The sequence below is a fragment of the Zootoca vivipara genome, chromosome 6 (genome assembly GCF_965207765.1).
Source record: "Zootoca vivipara chromosome 6, rZooViv2.hap1.1, whole genome shotgun sequence".
NCBI lineage: Eukaryota > Metazoa > Chordata > Lepidosauria > Squamata > Lacertidae > Zootoca > Zootoca vivipara.
The window spans coordinates 72,267,645-72,288,446 of NC_142589.1; the positions used below are offsets into that span (position 1 = coordinate 72,267,645).

General features: G+C 46.4%; 1 protein-coding gene across 1 annotated transcript; it reads left to right on the plus strand.

The window, feature by feature from the left end:
- The first annotated feature begins 4,348 nt into the window (after positions 1-4,348).
- On the plus strand, positions 4,349-14,723 carry LOC118087823 (uncharacterized). Its single transcript, XM_035120835.3, has 4 exons — positions 4,349-6,269; positions 11,020-11,118; positions 12,364-12,480; positions 14,356-14,723. Exons 2-4 carry the CDS (start codon positions 11,070-11,072, stop codon positions 14,544-14,546), a joined length of 357 nt encoding a protein of 118 aa, XP_034976726.2. The 5' UTR covers positions 4,349-6,269; positions 11,020-11,069; the 3' UTR covers positions 14,547-14,723.
- Positions 14,724-20,802: the final 6,079 nt, after the last annotated feature.

Here is a 20,802-nt window from a genome sequence, read left to right on the forward strand (position 1 = left end):
CTGGATAGAATCTAAGAGGGGTTTGAACTTGACAATGTTCTCTAAATTTCCCTGTAGGTTCTACTTATTGGTTTCATTAAGCCAGCGTTTCTCAACCGCTGTTCCGCGGCACACTAGTGTGCCGCGAGACGCTGGCTGGTGTGCCGCGACGTGCGGCAACGAGAAGGGCGATTTGCATTGTCAAAGGCCATGGCATCATCCAAAACCGCCCAACAGTCATTACATATACAGTGGAACCTCGGTTTATGAACACCTCGGTTTATGAATTTTCGGTTTATGAACACCGCGGACCCATCTGGAACGGATTAATTCATTTTCCATTACTTTCAATGGGAAAGTTCGCTTCAGTTTATGAACGCTTCAGTTTATGAACAGACTTCCGGAACCAATTACACCCATGCTTCAGTTTATGAACGCTTCAGTTTAAGTACTCTGCGGACCCGTCTGGAACGGATTAATCCACTTTCCATTACTTTCAATGGGAAAGTTCGCTTCAGTTTATGAACGCTTCAGTTTAAGTACTCCACGGACTGTCTGGAACAGATTAATCCACTTTCCATTACTTTCAATGGGAAAGTCCGCTTCAGTTTATGAACAGACTTCCGGAACCAATTGTGTTCATAAACAGAGGTACCACTGTACAGTAAAACCACAGTCAAATCTACTAAAATTATTTGTTACATAGGATAAAATGGAGAAATTAAATCTCCAAGGGCCCTTTGCAGTTGACTGCTAGTTTATCTAGTTCTTCCTAGTTGCCAAGGCATAGAGATCTACTTTGTAAGTTACAAAGTCATCGGCGTCACTCAGCAGCTGTATTACCTCTCCCCCACCCTGGTTAAATTGGTTTCCTTCACGAACAGAAATTGTATAAACTGGGAATTTCAGTCAGACTGAAATCCCCAGGTGTCAGAAAAGGTTACCGTATATTCCGGCGTATAAGACGACTGGGCGTATAAGACGACCACCAACTTTTCCAGTTAAAATATAGAGTTTGGGATATACTCGCTGTATAAGAAATATGACTCAGGGTATAAGATGACCCCCGACTTTTGAGAAGATTTTCCTGGGTTAAAAAGTAGTCTTATACGCAGGAATATACAGTATTTATGTATGTAACAACTGCAGCCTGTGTTTTGTTAGCCCCAAAATGGAAAGTGAGAGAGGTCTCAGCTAAAGAAGATTGGCAACTTAAGTTGACAGAATATGAACAACTTGCAGACTTAACATATAGAAAAAGAGAGCAAACATACGTTTAAAGAAGATTGGAAAACATTGATTGAGTATATGGAAAATAACTGTGTACAGCTGAAAATGCTGGCAGCATTGAGATAAATTCAACAGTGTCCATAAGCTTTGACGGATGTAAGAATGGAAAACAGATTGGAATAGTTTTTGTGAAATATGCAGGGATGTAATGTATGCAAAATGAACTACGGAAAGAGAAGAAGGGAAGTCATTGCTATCTTAAGGATATAAAATGTTTATTTGAAATGGTAAGACATAAAATTTAATGACAATTTTGTATATATATATATATACAAATGTAAAAATCTTGAACGTGTCGGCCGAACTTTTCTCCGTAACCGCTTGACCGTCCTAAAATTTTGACACAATGATCCAGGCCACTCCCCGAGCGTTGGGACAAAAATCCCTGACATCTCACATCTGGGCAGGTAGAAACCTGGTTTTCCACCAAGTCAAACAGCGCCCTCAAGTGGCATTATACCCTCCTCCACCCCCTCCCTTCCTGTGAAATCTAAGCCACACCCACAAACCAAATGACATCATCAACCAAGCAACTGAAACCAACAAGGCGGCCATTATCAGACCCCTAGGCCCCTGCCAGGCTGCTAGGCCCCCACTATGCCTGGGGGGGAGGGCGAGTGCCCGGATCGCAGGTCGCAGCACGGCCTTTGTTTTATGCAGCCCCCTGCCAGGCCCCCACTAGGCCCGGGGAAAAAAAAGAGGACAAGTGCATGAATCACAGGTCGCAGGGGTTTTTACTTTACAATTTAGCACCACTACCCCCCCCCCAAAAAAATCCCCCACCAAATAACCACAAGACAAAAATAAATACCATCCTTCAAAACGTCATGAGATATGCCGCTCACGGAGGGGGGGGGCAAACAGAATAGATCATGGATCGGGACACGTGGGGGCAGTCACAGGGATCAGCCACCACAACACGCCACACCCACAAACCCCGCCTCCGCCATGAGATCCTGTAAAACAGGGGGACTCTGAGGCTCAGGGGGATCTGAAGGGGGCCTATCACCCTCCATTTGACAGACTAACGCACAGCAACCCACGAACGCCGCCTCCACCACGAGATCCACCACTCACATACATCCATCCATCCGGCAGAGGCATAGCTGCCAAGTTTTCCCTTTTCTCGCGAGGAAGCCTATTCAGCATAAGGGAAAATCCCTTAAAAAAAGGGATAACTTGGCAGCTATGGGCAGAGGTGTTGAAGACCAAACCAACTGAAAACAGGTAGGTAGCTGTGTTGGTCTGACGTAGTCGAAACAAAATAAAAAAATTCCTTCCAGCAGCACCTTAGTTGGTCTTTCAGGTGCTGCTGGAAGGAATATTTTTATTTTGTTTCAACTGAAAACAGGCCTTTTCCAGCAACAAGGCCCAACATTGCCAAGTGGAGGTAGGTTCCTTCTCCAAGGGTGGGGGCCAATGTAGGAAGATACATGGGGGAGAGGCCAACATTCCCCAGGGACAACAGAGGGCTCAGACAAAAGTGCATGCTGGGAAATAGATCCCAGAACCTAACAGTTCCTTCTCCAAGGGTGGGGGCCAAGGTATGGAGATATATGGGGGAGGTGCCAACACTCCCCAGGGACAACAGAAGGCTCAGACAAAAGTGCATGCTGGGAAATAGAACCTAGAAGCTGACAGTTCCTTTTCGAAGGGTGGGGACCAAGGTATGGAGATACAGGGGGGAGGGGCCAACACTCCCCAGGGACAGCAGAGGGAAGGGTATCCTACAGAAACACAGGGATGAGCCAGGGTGGAGGGAGGAGGGGCAGGATATGTCATGGATCGGGACGGGGGGGGGATCACAGGAAAGAACCACAGCAACGTGTGGCCGGGTCAGCTAGTAAGGAGTTATATAAATTGATTTCTTGGGTTTGCATACAGTGGACGTTGCAGTAAGTAATGCCAAATGTCTTCTCATTTTCATCTGAACACACATCCCTTTGACTTTATGCACTTGCTAATAATATCAATTAGTAAATATAAGTAATGGAAAAAAATAAATAGACAGGCTTCTTGCCTAAGCTCAATGTACTCATGGGTACTCCATTACACCATAACACCCTTTATTTGGTTGGTAGGGTTCACATTTTTTGCTCTAGCTGATATCTGTCAGTTTTCTCAGTTCTCTCATATCCCCCTGATCTCTGGTTGATTATCAGGTCGTTTTGCCTTATCATGCGTCCTCACTTTCTTGGCTCAAACCTATTATCTCTGTTCTCTCTCTCTCTCTTAAAAAAATAATTTTTATTAAATTACAACAACAAGAAACTAATTACATTTCACCTTAAATTTCCCCATCTCAGCTTTTCGCTCCGCCGAGCTGTGACTTCCCTTCCTCAATGCACACCAAGATAGTGTTGCACACTGCCCCAACCTCAAAGTGATGTGAGATCCCAGGAGTTCCAGGCATTAACCCATGATTTGGTTTCCTTGAAATGAGGGCAAGAGAGGTACACAGAGACATGTCTATTCTGTGCTGGGTTCAAAAGCTGAGTTTGGTGCTTCCCCGGGAACTTAATGGGGAGGACTGTTAATGGTGTGAGCCCCTCCATCCTACGCTCGTGTTATGAGTTTGGGAGTGCCAGACCCGACCCCCAAATTCCTGCATCCAGTAGGAGTTTGAATTTAATCAATGCTTGGGATCTTAACCTGAGTACCAGGCAGGGATTTTTTGTGCATGTTAAAATATAAGGCAGGCCAACTTCCTGAGTTCAGGAAATCGCCTGGAGAAGAGCCATTAAGTGAACAAAAGGAAGGTAATGGGTGATTAACAAAGCAAAGACTTGGTGCCAGACAGCAGGTGGGTGTGAGCCCCTCCTTCAACTGAAAGTCAGCCAGAAGACAATGCCAGAGTTCTGAGGGTTGGGTTTTCGGATTGCAGTGGTGGTTATATGATTTAGGGCAGGGGTCTGCAACCTTTAAGACAAAAAGAGCCACTTGGACCCATTTCCGAAGAAAAATAAATAAACTGGGAGCCGCAAAACAGGGACGTAATTAGAAATCAGAGGGCCCCATAGCAAAATTTGTTATGCCCAATAATCAATGCCCCAAAATGCCATAGAAAATTAATCAGGGCCCCAGTGTACCATAAATCATAATCAGTGCCTGATGTAAATAATAATTAATAATGAGGGCCCAATGTCATCCTTGTCATTATAAAAATAACTTTGAGTTTGGGCTGCCTTGATTACTGTGAATGGGCAAAACTCTGACTCCCTTATTAGGACACCTGTATGGTTTCATGTGTGTTGCTCCCATCAAGTGAACTTATAAAATTTCCTCATATTGAATCAACCCATTGATTAATACATCTACCTCAATCTCCTGACCAGGCCGGCAGGAGGCCACAGGCAGGCCGCAGGCAGGAGCAGCAGCAGCAAACAGGCGCTCCGAGCCCACAAGCCTTTTCTGCTGCTGGGCGGGAAGAAGCGCGCCCGTTTTAAAAAATAAATAACTCTGCCCCCGCCCCCGTGAGCCTATTGGCTGCAGAAATGCGGCGGGGAGGGGGCCGACCACGCTCCCCGGGCTGCTAATGTCACCTTGCGTCCTTTTTGCACAGCGCACGCGCACAGCGGAGTTGTGGACTCCGGCGGATGCGGGGCGCAGGCGCACAGCGCGCCGCCGCAGCTGTGTACTCCGGCGGCGGTGGGCACCGTGCGCCTCCTCCCCTCGTATCCGCTCCGGAGCCGCAGCAAAGGTGTAAAAGAGCCACATGCGGCTCCGGAGCCGCAGGTTGCAGACCCCTGATTTAGGGGAAGAAGGTTGCAGTTGGTAAAATGCGGCAAGCTGGCAAGGGAGAGAGCATGATGGTGGATTTCTTTTTGCATCCAAGGCTGTAGCAATTGGAGAAACAGGAACTTTTTGGAGTGTTTAATGCTGTGAGCCTCCCAATTATAGGCTCAGGTTGTATATATGCATGAATATATATTAGAAGGACACCACAGTCTCTGCTGTGGCTCATTCCCAAGAGGAAACACAAACTCTAGGCAAGTGCTTGAGACCCCTGGAATCTTGCACCGCTCGGAGATTGGAGAGGCATGTAACACATGTTATATATGTGTGTGAATAGAACCACATATCCTCAAGATACCATAATCTCTATTCATCTTCATTCCAAGGAAAGCAGTCAGCTGGGTAAGCACACCCCCCCCCCCCAAAGTCTCTCAGAGCTCATAGACTGGAGTGCGTGCAACAATTTTCTCTCTCTGCAAGACACAGCCAATAATGGACGGGGCATAGCCCATTATTGCTGGATCCAGTAATATATGCATGCCTATCCACCATCAATCCTGGCGGCCACTGGAGGAATAAATCATTTCCCCCCGCTAGCCGAGGAGGTCAGGTAGACAGACAGTTGCTTTAAAAACAACCAAGGTTTTAGCTAAATTGAATTGGCACACAGTATTGCGGCCTGTGCCAAAAACAATCTGAAAACAGACCACTCCAGGAAGTCTTTTGCTGTTAGCAGCAAGCGGCGGTGAAGTGGGAAGCCCTTTCTCTAATAAACTGCAGAACCAAAATAATAATAAATAAAAATATTGCAGCCTCTGCACTGACACTTTGGAAAGGATCCCAAGTTGGGTCAAGGCTGGGGAGGATGGGCATTGCTTTGGCGTGTCTCCCAATGTTTTCTTTGCTATGTCCAGACCTCGATTCTGCATTGGAGATTTCCTGGAGTTGCTTAGCATCTCACCAGAATAGAGGTACACACAGCTTCCTCACTTAGGCCTTTTTTAAAAAATAGAAATTTCATTGAAACCGCCCTCATTTGGCCCGAGTCACTTTGATGGGGAGCAGGGGCAAGGCGGAGGGCGGAGCAGCTGGTGTGTTGCTCCTCCCCCTTTCTGGGGAAGAAAAATACGTCTCTATTCTGCAAAACATTCTCAGTTGTATCAGACAGTGAGAGGAGACCTTGGTGTAATCAAGGATTCTAAAGAAGCTCAGCTCCCAGCTCTGGACAACGTTTGGAATTGGTTCTGCCTCCTTCATAGGTGCTGGTGAGTACTTTCGACTGCTTGGCATGGAAGACTTTAGGGCCTAAGGTGGGGTGGGTGGCTTCCGAGCCTTCCATTATCCCTGAAAATTCACCACATGCTACCATTAAAACCTATATTCCTCTCGAGATTGCCCTCTCATCCAGCATAAGAATAAGCAAGCTGCAGCACTTTCCAATTTGCAAATTGATTAGCATCCCCCCTGCTAATATATGAAAGCAGGAACAGCAATGATGATGAAAACCTGGTCTCTGGAATAGCTTGTTGACTGGCACCTGCCAACTGCTGAACACTCCCCAGCTGTTTGGGTGGGGCTGGAAAGAAGGGACTCTCCTTCCCTGGAGTATTTAAAAGCAGAGGTTGGGTGGCCATCTATCATGGATGCTTTAGCTGAGGTTCCTGCATTGCAGGGGGTGGACTAGATGACTCTTGGGTCCCTTCCAGGTCAAAGATTCTATGATTCCATGAATGGGGAGATACTCCCCCCCCCCATGAAGGCTCACAACAAAATGGTTGTGGCTGAGTGACAGAGCATCTGCTTTGTATGCCCCAAAGCCCCAGGTTCAATCCCTGGCATCTCCTCTGCTCAATAATCAAATACTTAAAAGGGTCTAATTAATACCTCTGCCTCTGCTGATAAATCAATTCATGATTGCCCCAAACCCTGGAGAGCTGCTGCCAGTCAGTGTAGACAACACTGATCTAGGTGGACCAAAGGTCTGGCTCAACATGAGGCAGCTTCCTTTCCAAAGCAAGTTGGAGGCTTTTGCATTTGGTTTGCAAGAAAGAAAGGAAAAAAAGGAGATGCCTCATTTGGCTCCAAGTGAATGCTGTTGCTTTTTAAAGGGGGAGATGACAATGTTTTACAGGCTGGCGTTGGGGAGTTGCCTGCTCCCCGTTGTTCATCATGCACAGTTGGGAGTTTGTTCTATTTTTTAAAAAAGAAATTCTGTAAGTTTCCAGTAATCTGTGCATGAGGAGAAAATGAAACAATCTCACACAGAATACTGGCCTCAGAGAAGGTGCAGGATGCTAAACATTCTGTGAGGTTCTGAATGATAATTGGAATGGAATCTGTGGCTTGATTGGCTGTTTGGGAGAGAGGAAGAAAATGAGACATCAAAGGCAAGGGGCTGGGGAGAGAGAGGAGACAAATTTGCTGCTTGCAACCATGTTAGGGAACTTCCAAATACTGTGTACAGAGAGTTTTAATTCATAACCATATTTATATAGAAACCTTATGGGTGTCTGAACAGACTTGGGGGGGGGTCATGATTTCTGGGGCAACACAAATTCGAGGTTCCAAATCTGGGAGTGACATCATTTCAACACACGACTTTGGCCTCCTGCTGCATCTCAGTGTTTCAGCGTTTGACCATTGGGGAGCCTGACCCTTCTGATCTCTTCTAAACAATCCCACCCAAGGTCCTTCCTCTCCCATCCAGGCCTCTTCTTTACTGACTGATGCCTGGATGAAAGTCAAGAGTGAGGGGAGGGAAGAGCTATTTTACCCATTACGCAGAACGAGGTGTCTGACTGAGGTGGGAGCATTGCAGCTGGGGCGTGGCTGTGGGGGGGGGACTAGAGACCAGGGCTCCCCCCTCCCTCATGAAGCTCAACTGTGGGTGCCCTCGGGGCTAGTCATTATCTCTCACCACAACCTACTTTGCAGGATTGTTGTGAGGATAAATTGGACAGGGGGAGAGAAATCGCACATGCTGCTGCCTTGAGCTACTTGAAGGAAAGGGATGCATGAGTTATTATTATCATTTTTAAATGAATTAACCAACTTCCTGCCTCCCTAACGTGAAAACGAACTCACGATGAGGATAGGCAAAAAACACCACCTATGCAGGAGATTTGCAGACAAGGGTGAAATAGTTCTGCAAAGCCCCTTCTCAGACAGAGCTGGCAGTGTAAGAGATAAATGCTCATTGATAGGCATGAAGTATAGAATGCAGCCTGTAAATCAGGGATGTGGTAGGAAGATACCATTTCACACTGAGGGGGCACATTCCCTTTTAGGCAACCTTCCAGGGGCCATGTGACCATGTTGGGTGAGGGTGCAGACAGCCGCGAGCAGCACCAGCAATGTGAGGTTGAAGGGTGTGGCTTGGGGAAAGTCCCAAGGGGGGGGGGAGAGGGAGAGAGAGAGAGAGAGAGACGGGGAGCCAGCTGCATTTGACCCCCCTGGATGTGAGATTCCCCATCCTTGCTGTAAATCTACTGGGGTTGGTAATCATAACACAATGAAGACAGCAGTAAAGGCACAAGCAGTGTTCATCAATAGCAGGCATCCCCAAACTGCGGCCCTCCAGATGTTTTGGCCTACAACTCCCATGATCCCTAGCTAACAGGACCAGTGGTCAGGGAAGATGGGAATTGTAGTCCAAAACATCTGGAGGGCTGAAGTTTGGGGATGCCTGATCAATAGAAACAACCTTTTTGAATATTTCTACATTTCAAAAACATATTTATGGGAAAGCTGCATACTTGGGGGGGGGGGAGGTTTAGGACAATGATGCTAAAGCTCCCCCACCCTGGCGGACCTCCTGGAAATTGTTGGAGGTCTCAGCAGGCTACTTAATAAACTACTTTTGTCCCACAAATGGAAGAACATGCATGATTTGTATCGTATTTCAATACCTTTCTAATGCGACGGATGTGGGTGTGTTTGTGAGCCAAATTCTAGGAAGGCAAGACGGGCCAGAGATTTTCTTGGCTGTTTGACCACTTTTTTGTGCGCTGCCTAAATGAAAGCTTGCAATACCACAGCTTGAGGAGCAGTGTATTGTAGTGGTTAGAGAGTTGCTGTAGGACTTGGGAGGTGCCCTTGATATATCACAACCTTGAACTCTTTGGAGGAAACAGGGGTTATACAAATGATAACAATCAAGCAAACCTCTGGCTTAGGGTAGCCACACACTGGCAAAACTGGGCATCTCCCCCTTAATAAATGAATAGCGGCCTCTAGAAAGGAGTAGGAGAGAGCGAAAACCACGGTTGCTTGAACAGAACCTTGTGCAGAGCTTGGGAACTCATCCTCCCTGATCATTGGCCATGATGGCAGGGGATGCTGGGAAATGGAGTCCAACATCCTCTAGAGCAGTTCCCCAAACTTAGGTCTCCAGCTGTTTTTGGACTACAACTCCAATCATCCCTAGCTAGCAGGACCAGTGGTCAGGGATGATGGGAACGGTAGTTCAAAAACAGCTGGTGACCCAAGTTTGGGAAACCCTGTTCTAGAGGGTCACAGGTTTCCCAGTCTGGGTCTGAGATCCAGTGTAGAATTTGGAGCAGGGTTGGCAACTTGAATAAAATATGGGGGGCAGGTAAGGCTCACCTTGCATAATCGATCACATGATGCAGCGCGCGCACACCATTTGAATGGCAGTGGCTATCAACTTTGAGGGAGGACAGCCCTGTCAAAAAACTGGGCATGGGGGTGGGGGGCTGAAGGGACCTCGGCCCCTAGAAGTTGGCTCTGCAGAGAGGTAGGGACAGCAGACCTTGACCTTAATGTGTTATGGGTGTAGCCACAGCTGGTAGCCGAGGGGCAAAAATCACAGCAGTTCAGAGTTGATGGGCTCTTTAGATCTCAGTTCTGTTTCTAGCAGGGCTAGGCAAGGCCTAGGGCCGCGTTCTCTCCTGGGCAACCTCCCGTGGGCCACATATCAGTGATGGGTGTGGCAGAGGCAAAAGTAGCCAGAGCAACAAATGGGGGTTTTTTTGCCTTTGTACAGTAGACTACTTTCGACACAGAGTCACACACACACACAGAGAGAGAGAACGAGCTTCCTCTTATTTACCGTAATTAACTAATGACTTTCAGGAGAGCCTCTCCTCTCCATTAAACCTCACTGCAGTGCTTCAGGCAGTGGTTTGGCAACCATTCCCTAAACAGCTTGCCTAGGCTGCCTGCCACCGCCATGGCTTTCTTGCCTACTTGTCTGCTGTTCTGCCATAACACTGAAGTTGGCCACCTACTGGTGGCCCTGTCAACTGCAGCTTGACAACAGCCTTACTTACGTACGTACACACACACACACACACACACACACACACACACACACACACACTGATTCATTTTTTTACCCCACTGTCATAAACTCTATACAAACGAGAGGTGCTTTCATTAGCTCAAAAACATACTGCTTTATATATCCTTGATATTCATTGTTCCAGAACAGAATGAAAAATGCCCACCATTCCAGAAAGTTCATCGAATCATAGAATTGGAAGAGACCCCAATGGCCATCTAGTCCAACCCCCCTGCAATGCAGGAATCTAAACTTCACAGGAATTGGGTTGCTTCTGAAATATGTCACCTTCATCATTACTGAAAGCACAAAGAACAATGTGCAGGCTTATTCAGTTCTTTTCTACTTGCTTTGCATCTCCTTCCTTGGAGGTTCTTAAGCAGAGGTTGGGTGGCCATCTGTCATGGATGCTTTAGCTGAGATTCCTGCATTGCGGGGGGTTGAACTAGATGACCCTTGGGGTCCCTTCTAGCTCTACAATTCTATGATTCTATGACATCGTTTTCCAAAGTGAGGAACCTCTGGGTAGGATTTCCAATTCTGGAAGATCAGGGATTGTATCTGAGGAAACGTGGACATATATCAGCCAGCATAAGGACTTTGTAGCCATTCAGGGTTTTTCTGGTGCTTTTCAGCGACATCTTCAACTTCTTTTCTTAGGAATGTGCCTGCTTCCCCACTGAATGTCTTTTGCGTCTTATTTTCTTTTGCAGACATTTTGGTCCAGGGAACATCTTTCCTCAAACAGAAACTTTCCATCACCATGCAGGCTGCCCTGGGACTTCTCTTCTTTTTTGTGCTTCTTGCTAGAGGTAATTAGAGATCTGAGAGATATTCAGTTCATTTTCACGAGAACTAGCCCAATTTGAACTTCACAAAAGCCTTGACCTAGCCTTCAAAATTTGACTGTGTGGGTCTCCACCCCCCACAATAAAAAAACCCCAGAGAATTGTAGAGTTGGAGGGAAGAACAAGGATCACCTAGTCCAGTGTTTCCCAACCTTCTTCCGACCGTGGCCCCCTTCCAACCTTGTTTTCTTCCTGTGCTCCCCATGGGCATAGTCGGAGGGACAGGGAGCAGTGGCACCCCAATAAGTAATATATGGGATAATTTTAAAAAGCAAGTGGTCCTCACTGACCAGGTGCAAAAAGATCTTATCATCCAGAGGAGCCCTGGCTGCCTAGATAAACACTATCGCTCCACACACCCTTACCTGGGAGTAAGGCCCACTGAACTCAGTGCGGCTTTCTTCTAAGTAGACACTTAGTTATTTCCTAGATGCAAGTCAGCAGCACCAGATGACCCTGCTCGGCTAGGTGCTGGGGTGGATTTCTGTTCTGCTGTTCCTCCCAATGGGAAAAGGAAAAAAAGGGCAAATGTTAGGGCATCATAATGTTTGCCATAACAATGTATGTATGTATTATGCACATACATAATAATGTATGTACTGGGTTGTTTTCCAGGAGGAGGGCTGGGATTACCATAGTAATCCCATAGTAAGATTACCATACAGGATTGCATTATATTTTAGTGCAAATTAAAGACTTCCCCACTTTATTCCTAGTGGTGAGAAGAGGGGAAAGAACTAAAATATGTGAGTGGTTTAAAGGGCAGAGCATAATGCATAGCTGCCAAGTCTCCCATATTCCCCAGGAAACCCCCATTTTTTACACTGTTTCCCGCTGGCAGGCCGGATTTAAACACCCCCCCCCCCGGAAATCCCCCGGATTCTTACTGGCCCAGGGAGGCTCCTTCTGCGCATGTCTGGAGTTTCTGGACATGCGCAGAAGCGATTTCTGGTGCTGCGGCCATTTTGGAAATGGGCAGAGGATGCGTAGAAGCAACTTCCAGTGCTACTCTGCCCAGTTCCAAAATGGCCGCAGTGCGACTTCCAGTTCCGTGCAGCTCCAATCCCGGATTTTTCAATCTGGAAGTTGGCACCTATGGCATAATGCCATCACTCATCTCCCATCAAAAGGCAGTTAGTTAATTGCTCAATTGTGTCATCATTTGTGGCTTTATTTTACACCCCCCCTTTTTTTATTCCCTTTCCCCAGCTAGCTCTTTGGACTGTGAAGTATGCGAAAGAGACGCTAAAACTTGCACTGGACAAAAGGAGACTTGTAAAGATAAGAATGATGTCTGCTTACATTTAGTGACTGAAGTCACAAGCGGTAAGTGAGAGGGAGCCTAAGTCTTTCTCAGCCAATGGTAACACTGTGCTGTGCATTATCCTCGGGAATATATGAAGTAGCCTAGTGGGTGTAGCGATGGTTGAATGTGATGGGGAATCTATGGTCATCCAGATGTTCATGAATTCCAACAGCCAGCACCCCTGACCCTCAACCATGCTGGCTGAAGCTGATGGGAGATGGAGCCCCAACAATACTTGCAAGGCCACACCTTCTCCATCAGGGAAGAGAGGACAACTGTTTGGTGGGGCCACCGATGTTTGGAAGGGCACTGACATATATGGATTCAAGGTTGGCTCACCTGCCTTTTGCTTCAAAGACATGCCCAATTTTATTCTTGAACATAGGAGGCTGCCTTATATGAAATCATTCTTTGTCAAATTTATTATCCTCTTGGTGCCTGATCTTCCCAGTCAGCCTTGCCATTTCTGCATAGTCCATCATCTTCATTATCCACTCTTCTTTCAATGGGGTTCTTTCTTCTTTCCACCCCTGGGCAAAAAACATTCTCGGCTTCTTTCCTCCTTTCATTGCCGCTATCATGATCATTCTTACCATTTGCCCCCTATTGGCGGTGTAGGAGCAGAGATTTGGCTAATGCCACAGTCGTTCTGCTTTCCCGCAGAACTCTGCCTTTTGCTGCTGACAGCTTGAACGACACTTTAACGAAAAGAAAAGACAAGAAAGAGAAAAAGATCCCCCTTCCCCTTAGTCATATTTGCAATCAGTCTCCCCAACTGCAGACTCATTCCACACAAACACATAAAAAGGAACTGGCACCTGGGAATGGGGAGTGATCCACAGCCATTAATAGCTGGAATTGATGCAGAAATATTTTCCCCACCCCATGACCACAAAGAAAGTACGGTAATGCACTTAAGGATCCTTTTATGGGATATTTATTAGCAATCTTTAGGGTCAACCCTTCTCAAACTTGCTTCCAGTAAGATGTCTCAATGCACAATGCACCATCAATTTTAAATCCCCAAACAACAGCGCACATCTTAAATTTGCCCCATACGGGAAAGTTGTATAGTCCATAGTTAAATTGTGGGATTTGCTTCCTTGATGCAGTAATGGCTACCAACTGGGACAGCTGCCCCATTTAAAGGGGGATTAAGAAAATGCATTGTGCATACAGCTTTCCCACAGCTACTAGATATGACATATATCTAATACCTCCAGTGTCAGAGACAGCATGCATCTGAATATCAGTTGCTGAGGACAACATGTTGGGAAAGTGCTGTTGCATCCATCTCTTGCTTCTGGTCTACCCATAGGAATCTGATTGGCCTTGGTAGGAACAGAAGGAAGGACTTTGGCTTCACCCAGGGGGATCCTTCTTCTGTTCTTACAATAAAAATAAGATTGATTTTGAAAAACCCACAACCAGCAGCAATATGACAGAAACACCCAACCTAGTCTCAAAGTGGGGGTGTAGTACATCTTCAGGGCTGGCTCACCCATGAGGCAAGGTGAAGTGACAGCCTCAGGCACTAGACTCCACATGGGCAGCAGATCTGGCCTCCAAGGAAAGTGTCATCTGCTGTTGCCGTCACAGTGGTGTGTTTCTTCCCTGGCTGGGGGGGGGGATACTGCCACCATTTTGTGGTTTTGCCTCAGGTGCCACAATGTCTTGGACTGGCCCTGTGTGTCCCGTTTCTTAGAAACATCCTGAGGAGCCTTTGCAATAAATTCACACAACACCATCATATCTGGCTGCAAGTAGAATAACACATGTTCTTGTGATTATTTCGCGCGGCTCTGATTTTGTTCACCGCCTTGAGCATGCTATTGGGCCATAATGGCTTGGAACGTTGATTCTGAGGATAACTCATCTTTGTTTTCTACATCCAGGGGTGTTCCGTGTCGCTAAGAAGTGTGAGAAGAAGGCTGTGTGTGATTCTTTTAAAAGCCTGAAAGGGAAGCCTGCAACTGATCACTATAGGGGCACAGTTAATGAAATTGAGTGTAGCAAGGCCCCTTCACCTTCTGCATCGCTCCTCCTGGCCCTCTCTGGGCTCCTGCTGAAGAACATCCTCTTCTAACGGACCACGTGCAGCAGCTCAGCATGAAAGAACGCTTCCACCGCATTACTTGCTCGCATGCCATCTTCTTTGAACTTGCTCCTTTGGCTTTTCAACTGTTTTTGTCCTCCTGTATGATTGGCTGAATGGAAATGAATAAAAAAATGATACCGGGAGGGAGAAAAGAGTACCGACAAACACTCTCTGTCTGCTTCTGTTCATTTGGGGATGAGGGGTAGGTGAGGAAGGAATTCCCCCCCACCATCCACACTGGCTAGCTCAAGGCTAGTCAATGTGACACCCTCCAGATGTACCACACCATCTGGGCTAGGGAATAGCTGGCCCATCAGCCTAATAAGGATTGCCCCTTGCCCCTTCAAATGGCCCATGAGGCCATTTTGTTTTCTTTTTCTTTACAAACCATGCCCACCTGTCAGTCAGGTGACATTGCCTTTCCATCATCCTGGCCATCTGCTATTGACGCTGATGATTTGTGCCTCACTGCAGTGTTTACTGGGCAAGCAGAGCTTCAGTCACTGCATTCTGTCAGGCTTTTGGTCTTCATTGCCCCCCTGTTTCTTCATTTGAAATAGATGCATCCATTGCTAAGGTAGCTCTGGACAATTCCACACACTCTTCCTTCTTCCCATCTCAGGCCAGGAGAGGTCTTTGGAGAAGCAGTACAGGGGAGAAGGTGCTGCCTTTGGATAGTTCTTTTTATTTGAAAGCAGCTCTGCTGGGACTCCACTCAATTAAAACTGACATTTCTGTGCGTGCGTGTCTAGCATCAGCTAAAGCACAGCAAAACTCAAGCTGTGACAGAATTGTAGTGATTCGGTCCACATTCACACCATACATTGAAAAGCACTATGAGACCACACAGCTTCACCCAAAAAAATTTGGGAGCTGTAGTCTCTTAAGAGTGCTGAAGGTTGTTAGGAGACCCCAATTCCTTTTAGAGAGCTACAATTTATTGATTGTTAAACTAGGGGTCTCCTGAAAATTCTCAGCACCTGTAACAAACTTCTTTTCCCTGGATGCTTTTGGGGGAAGATGTGACTGTTTAAAGTGGTACCTTTGTGCTTTAAATGTATGGTGTGAATGTGACCTTAATGAAGAGGTTTAGTTTAAAACATTTCCTGATTCTTTGTCAATTGTTGCTACTGTAGCCTGATCTCAACTAACAGCAGCAGTCCTATTATTTTGAAGCAGATTCCTCTCTGTTCTGTAACAGGAGCTCACGGCAAAATGGGAGGTTAGGAATGGGGCTTTATATTTCTTTGTATCACAACCCTGGTGTGAAATTCCATGCCGTGGCTAGATTCTGATTTCAGCAGAGGTGCTGTTTGATTTATTTTTATTTTTTTAACCTTTCCCCTGCTCCTGATGCATTTGGCAATGACTGGATTTTCTTATTTAATTGATTTAATCTAACAGAATTTATATACTGCTGGATAGTAAGAAAAACTTCACAAAAATATAAAATAAAAATATAAAATTATTAATAAAACCAGGTATTTAAGAAATATTCAAAAGATTATTGAAATCAACAGAAGCTAAAATGAGATAAAACACATGTAACTTCTGCTTGCCTAAACAAAAAATCATGAGAGTTGAACAGTACAATCCACTACACAATGGCTCTATAATGAAGGATACAATTACAGGACCTTAGCGAAGTGTCATCTGGCCTCCACTTAAATGCTTCTGGTGAAAGAGTCCCAAAGCTCCCCAGGGCAGTCAATTCCCCTTCCTTAGGCTTTGGAAGCATGGTGATGATAAGCCCATGGTGGAGTCTGGAGGAAGAAGGTTTGGCAATAGTTCGCAGCACTCAGCAAGTGCAAGTTTCGTCATCCAGGACCATGGACAGCTCCCATGGAAGAGACAACTTGTGCTCTGTGTTAACTGAGCCATTATATCTGTGAGCCTCCAGATGTTGGGCTCTTTTGCTGTGAAAACCAAGATGTCACTGCCTCCTTTCTATATACAGTGCTACCTCGGGTTACATACGCTTCAGGTTACAGATGCTTCAGGTTACAGACTCCACTAACCCAGTAATAGTACCTCAGGTTACATACGCTTCGTGTTACAAACGCTTCAGGTTACAGACTCCACTAACCCAGAAATAGTACCTCGGGTGAAGAACTTTGCTTCAGGATGAGAACAGAAATTGCGCAGCAACGGCACAGTGGCAGTGGGAGGCCCCATTAGCTAAAGTGGTGCTTCAGGTTAAGAACAGTTTCAGGTTAAGAACGGACCTCCGGAACGAATTAAGTTCTTAACCCGAGGTACCACTGTACAGAAAATCCAGTTAGACATCAGCACTGAAAATGGAAAACACTCCCCCCATTGTTTCTGATTCCATTTCTGTCATCTGCTGCCTAAGGCTACATTCACACCATAAATTAAAAGCAGTAGGATACCAATTTACACAGTCATGGCTTCCCCCGAAGAATTCTGGGAGCTGTTGTTTGGTAAGGGTGTTGAGTTGTTAAGAGACCCCCCTATTCCTCTCTCAAAGCTGCAATTCCCAGCATTCCCTGGGAAATGGGATTGATTGTTAAATTACTCTGAGAATGGTAACTGCAAGGGGAATAGGGGGCTTCTAATAACTCTCAGCAGCCTTAGCAAATAACAGCTCTCAGAATTCTTTGGGGGAAGCCATGACTGCACAAAGTGGTATCAGAATGCTTTCAATTGATGGTGTGAATAACTTATTAGTTAGTTCCACCTGCCAATGGCTCTGGGTCCATCTGCTGTGGCACACCCTGTCTCCAGCCCCACCAGTCCCAAAGGGGACCAGTCACCACCATTAAAATGTTAATTGAACTGAACTGAACTTAACCCCTGTCCCTAGTTATAGTCACCCTTGTGCCTAGTTCTATTATTTTTAGGGGGGACAAGCAAGGAAGGAACTTTCTCCGCCAATCTATTTGGTTAGGCACACAAGGTGAAACAAATGTTTGCATGCATTTTTGCAAGCTGAGGATATTTCCAGGAATCAGTGGCCCCCTGGAAGAAAACTCAGATAAAAAAATGACCACATAAGGAGATGCATTCTCAAATGCAAGGAGAGACAGTAATGGTTCCGGATCTGGTGGAACTGGCATAGCAATTACACTTGGCTGTTTCCTTAGGTGAGTCATCTGAAGTTACAGGAAAGAGCTGGCAGGTTCTACATCTGATTTAAAAGGCTCATTTCAAGCAATTTCCATGTGCTTGAATGAGTACAAAAGAAAAGCCCAGTTAGATCAGGCCAAAGGCTTTTAAGTCCAGCCTCCTTCTCCCACAGTGGCCAAACAGGTGCATTATACATGAGCATAATGCCATTCTCCCACTCATGAACCCCAGAAGGTGCTATTCATAGGGGAGTTGCTCCAGCCCCTTGATAATTTTTATTGGCCTTTTCTACACCTTTTGCAGTTCTACAACTTCAGTTTGTGGGTACTGAACATAATATTCCCAGTATGGCTGCACCATAGATTTGCACAGCGGCACCACTAGCAAAGAGGTAGTACCTCTGGTGAGGGGACACATTGTTCTCCTTCTGGGGTAGTTTGTCTATCTTTGGTCCCCACCCTGCATTCAGGTCTCACCTGTGGCTCCTAGAAGCTGTTAGCATGCGACAGTGGCTATACCACCGACAAATGGCTTTAACTGAACAGCTAAAACAGGTGAGGGTAGCCAATGGGTCTCAAACCCTTGGTGAGTTAGGGACTTACCCTGCAAGTAAAGACAGGCTCTGGTGGATGGAGTGGATGAGACCCAGAGTGGATCCAATGGTCAAGAAGGCGGTTTCTGCACGTGCTGTAAGAGGGAAGCGAGGGGCAAACAGGGCTTGTCAACCTGGGAAGGTAGCCTATCAAGGAGAAGAAAAACTCTGATCCTAAACCACCACTACCTTGTGGGATATCTTCAGGAGAAGAAAAGGCTAAGGAGTAAACCGTACACAAATCCAGAGTGGAGTCCCTAGACGGTTGGCTGGCACCTTGTGCCCCTCCTTCCAGCAAGTCCTGCAGTCAAGCTGGTACCAAAAGTATTACTCTGCTTTCTTTTAGACCACATCAGTATGGCCAAGAGGGAGGTCTGGTTGCCTAGACCAGTGTTTCTCAACCAGTGTGCCTCCAGATGTTTTGGGACTACAACTCCCATCATCCCTAGCTAGCAAGACCAGTGGTCAGGAATGATGGGAGTTGTAGTCCCAAAACATCTGGAGGCACACTGGTTGAGAAACACTGGCCTAGACAGCTCTGGACCTCCACTTACACGGCCCAGGCTTGCACCCTGGGGAGGTCACTTCACTGCCAGAGGCACACACCATTGTCTCTCAAGGCAGAGGCACGCCAACAACTCTGATGTTAGTATTTTTGTTTTTGGTTCCTTTCCTGATGATTCCCAGAAGGGAATTTGCCCTTTTACACAGCAGCCACACAGTCACCTATCAGCTGATTATACCAATCCAGCCAGGTCAAATCCTGCTGTGACTCAGGTGTGGGTTTTAGAGCTTCACTGCAAAGGCTAACATCCTTGATGAAAGAGGATGTGGAAAGACATTTGCTGCCAATGTACCCAGCCTCACCCAGGTACAATTCCCTAATTTATTTCTTCTCTATGAAAGTATATTTGTTGCAACAGGTTTGTGGTGTGTTTCCCAAGTTCCTCAGATGAGAGAGGACTTTTGTACTTGTTTATACTGAATTGTCTACTTCCTCTTCTTGGTTCTTCTTCTTCTTCTTCTTCTTCTTCTTCTTCTTCTTCTTCTTCTTCTTCTTCTTCTTCTTCTTCTTCTTCTTCTTCTTCTTCTTTAGATCAACCACTCCCTCAACCTGGGAGATAGTAGGTTGGAAAGAACCTTAACCCAGGGTGGAGGTGAGGAGAGCATAGCTTCAGCAAGGAATCACTTAGGAAGAAACTGCTCATGTTGATTTTGCAAGCTTTTATAGCAGGTAGCCCCACAGGATTGGCTCTCCAGGATCACCAACAACTGGTATTTTAGAAGCATTGCTGGCTCCAACCATGGAGACAAAACATAGCTATTATGGCTAGTAGCCTCCGATAGCCGTTTCCTCCACTAATTTGTCTAATCGTCTTCGAAAGCCAACTAAGTTGGTGGCCATCACTGACTCCTGTGGGTTCAGTTCAGTTTTGTGGGGTGGGCTCCATCCTGATGGCCTCAGAAGGCCCCTTGTTTGTATCATGTATTCAGATGGCCACCTTCCAGGACGATCAATGCAGTGGATTAAGGATATAAAGAAGCCCATAGAAAAGGTATCAAAATCAAGATGCTGAGTCCCAATTAGGCAATTGTATGCATACAAACCAGAGTGGTCAGATTACATTCGCTGCGTAGAACAAGGATCCATTTGTTCCAGTGCAAAGGGCAAATATTTCCCATGATTTTCAATAGCCAGCCATTATACTTCTTTCTCTGTTAATAATTTCCTTCTCCCACTCCATGCCAAAACACTTCAAAGGCAACCCATACAGGAAGCCAAGCAGTCCATGTATAGGACAGGAAGGAGGTGGGTGCTTGGGATGTATGCATATGTGGGTGTTAAGGATGCGCACATCCCCCTTGACCCAACCTGAGTTGACTTGGAGAACACCCAACCTGGTCCATGGGGCAGAGCTAATGTTGAACTGGGTTTTGTAAGCCCTTATGAAACGTATGAGATGCTGAATCGCCTTCCACTGTCAGCCAAGAGCAGGATGCTTCCATCCTGCTGGTGTCTGCTTCCCAAGCGCATTATCTGAGGGGATCATGCTGGCAAAGCAACCCCCTGCGGCTTTCCTGCCCCATACTCCATCCCCTGACAGCCCCGGGCCATTCTGGGCTTCCCAGCCCAATGCAATAAAGCACACCTGTTGTGGTTGGGGACATCTGTTACTTGGTCAGAACAGCAGCTGCTGTTGGGGAACCCATCAAAAGTACAGTCCACAGGCTTATAAATCACACAGGCTTATAGAGATGCATTTCCTCACCTTAGCTTTGCACAGACATAGAAATCGAGTTATGTAACAAACAAGAAGCTACATTTGGGTAACCAGGGTTGCCAACTTGGGTCTCAGGCCATGGATACCCAGCGCACGACATGAAGTCATGACATCACAGGTTCTGAGGTCTTGCAAGGCCTCAGATGTGACTTCCGGTGCTTCGTAGGGCAGTGTGGGTGCTGAGCACCCACAAAAAAATTGTGGGCCCTCTATAGTTGGTGCCCCTGTAGGTAACGAAGCAATAACTTTATCAGAAGAGCAAAAGTAACACCGTAGGCATGGG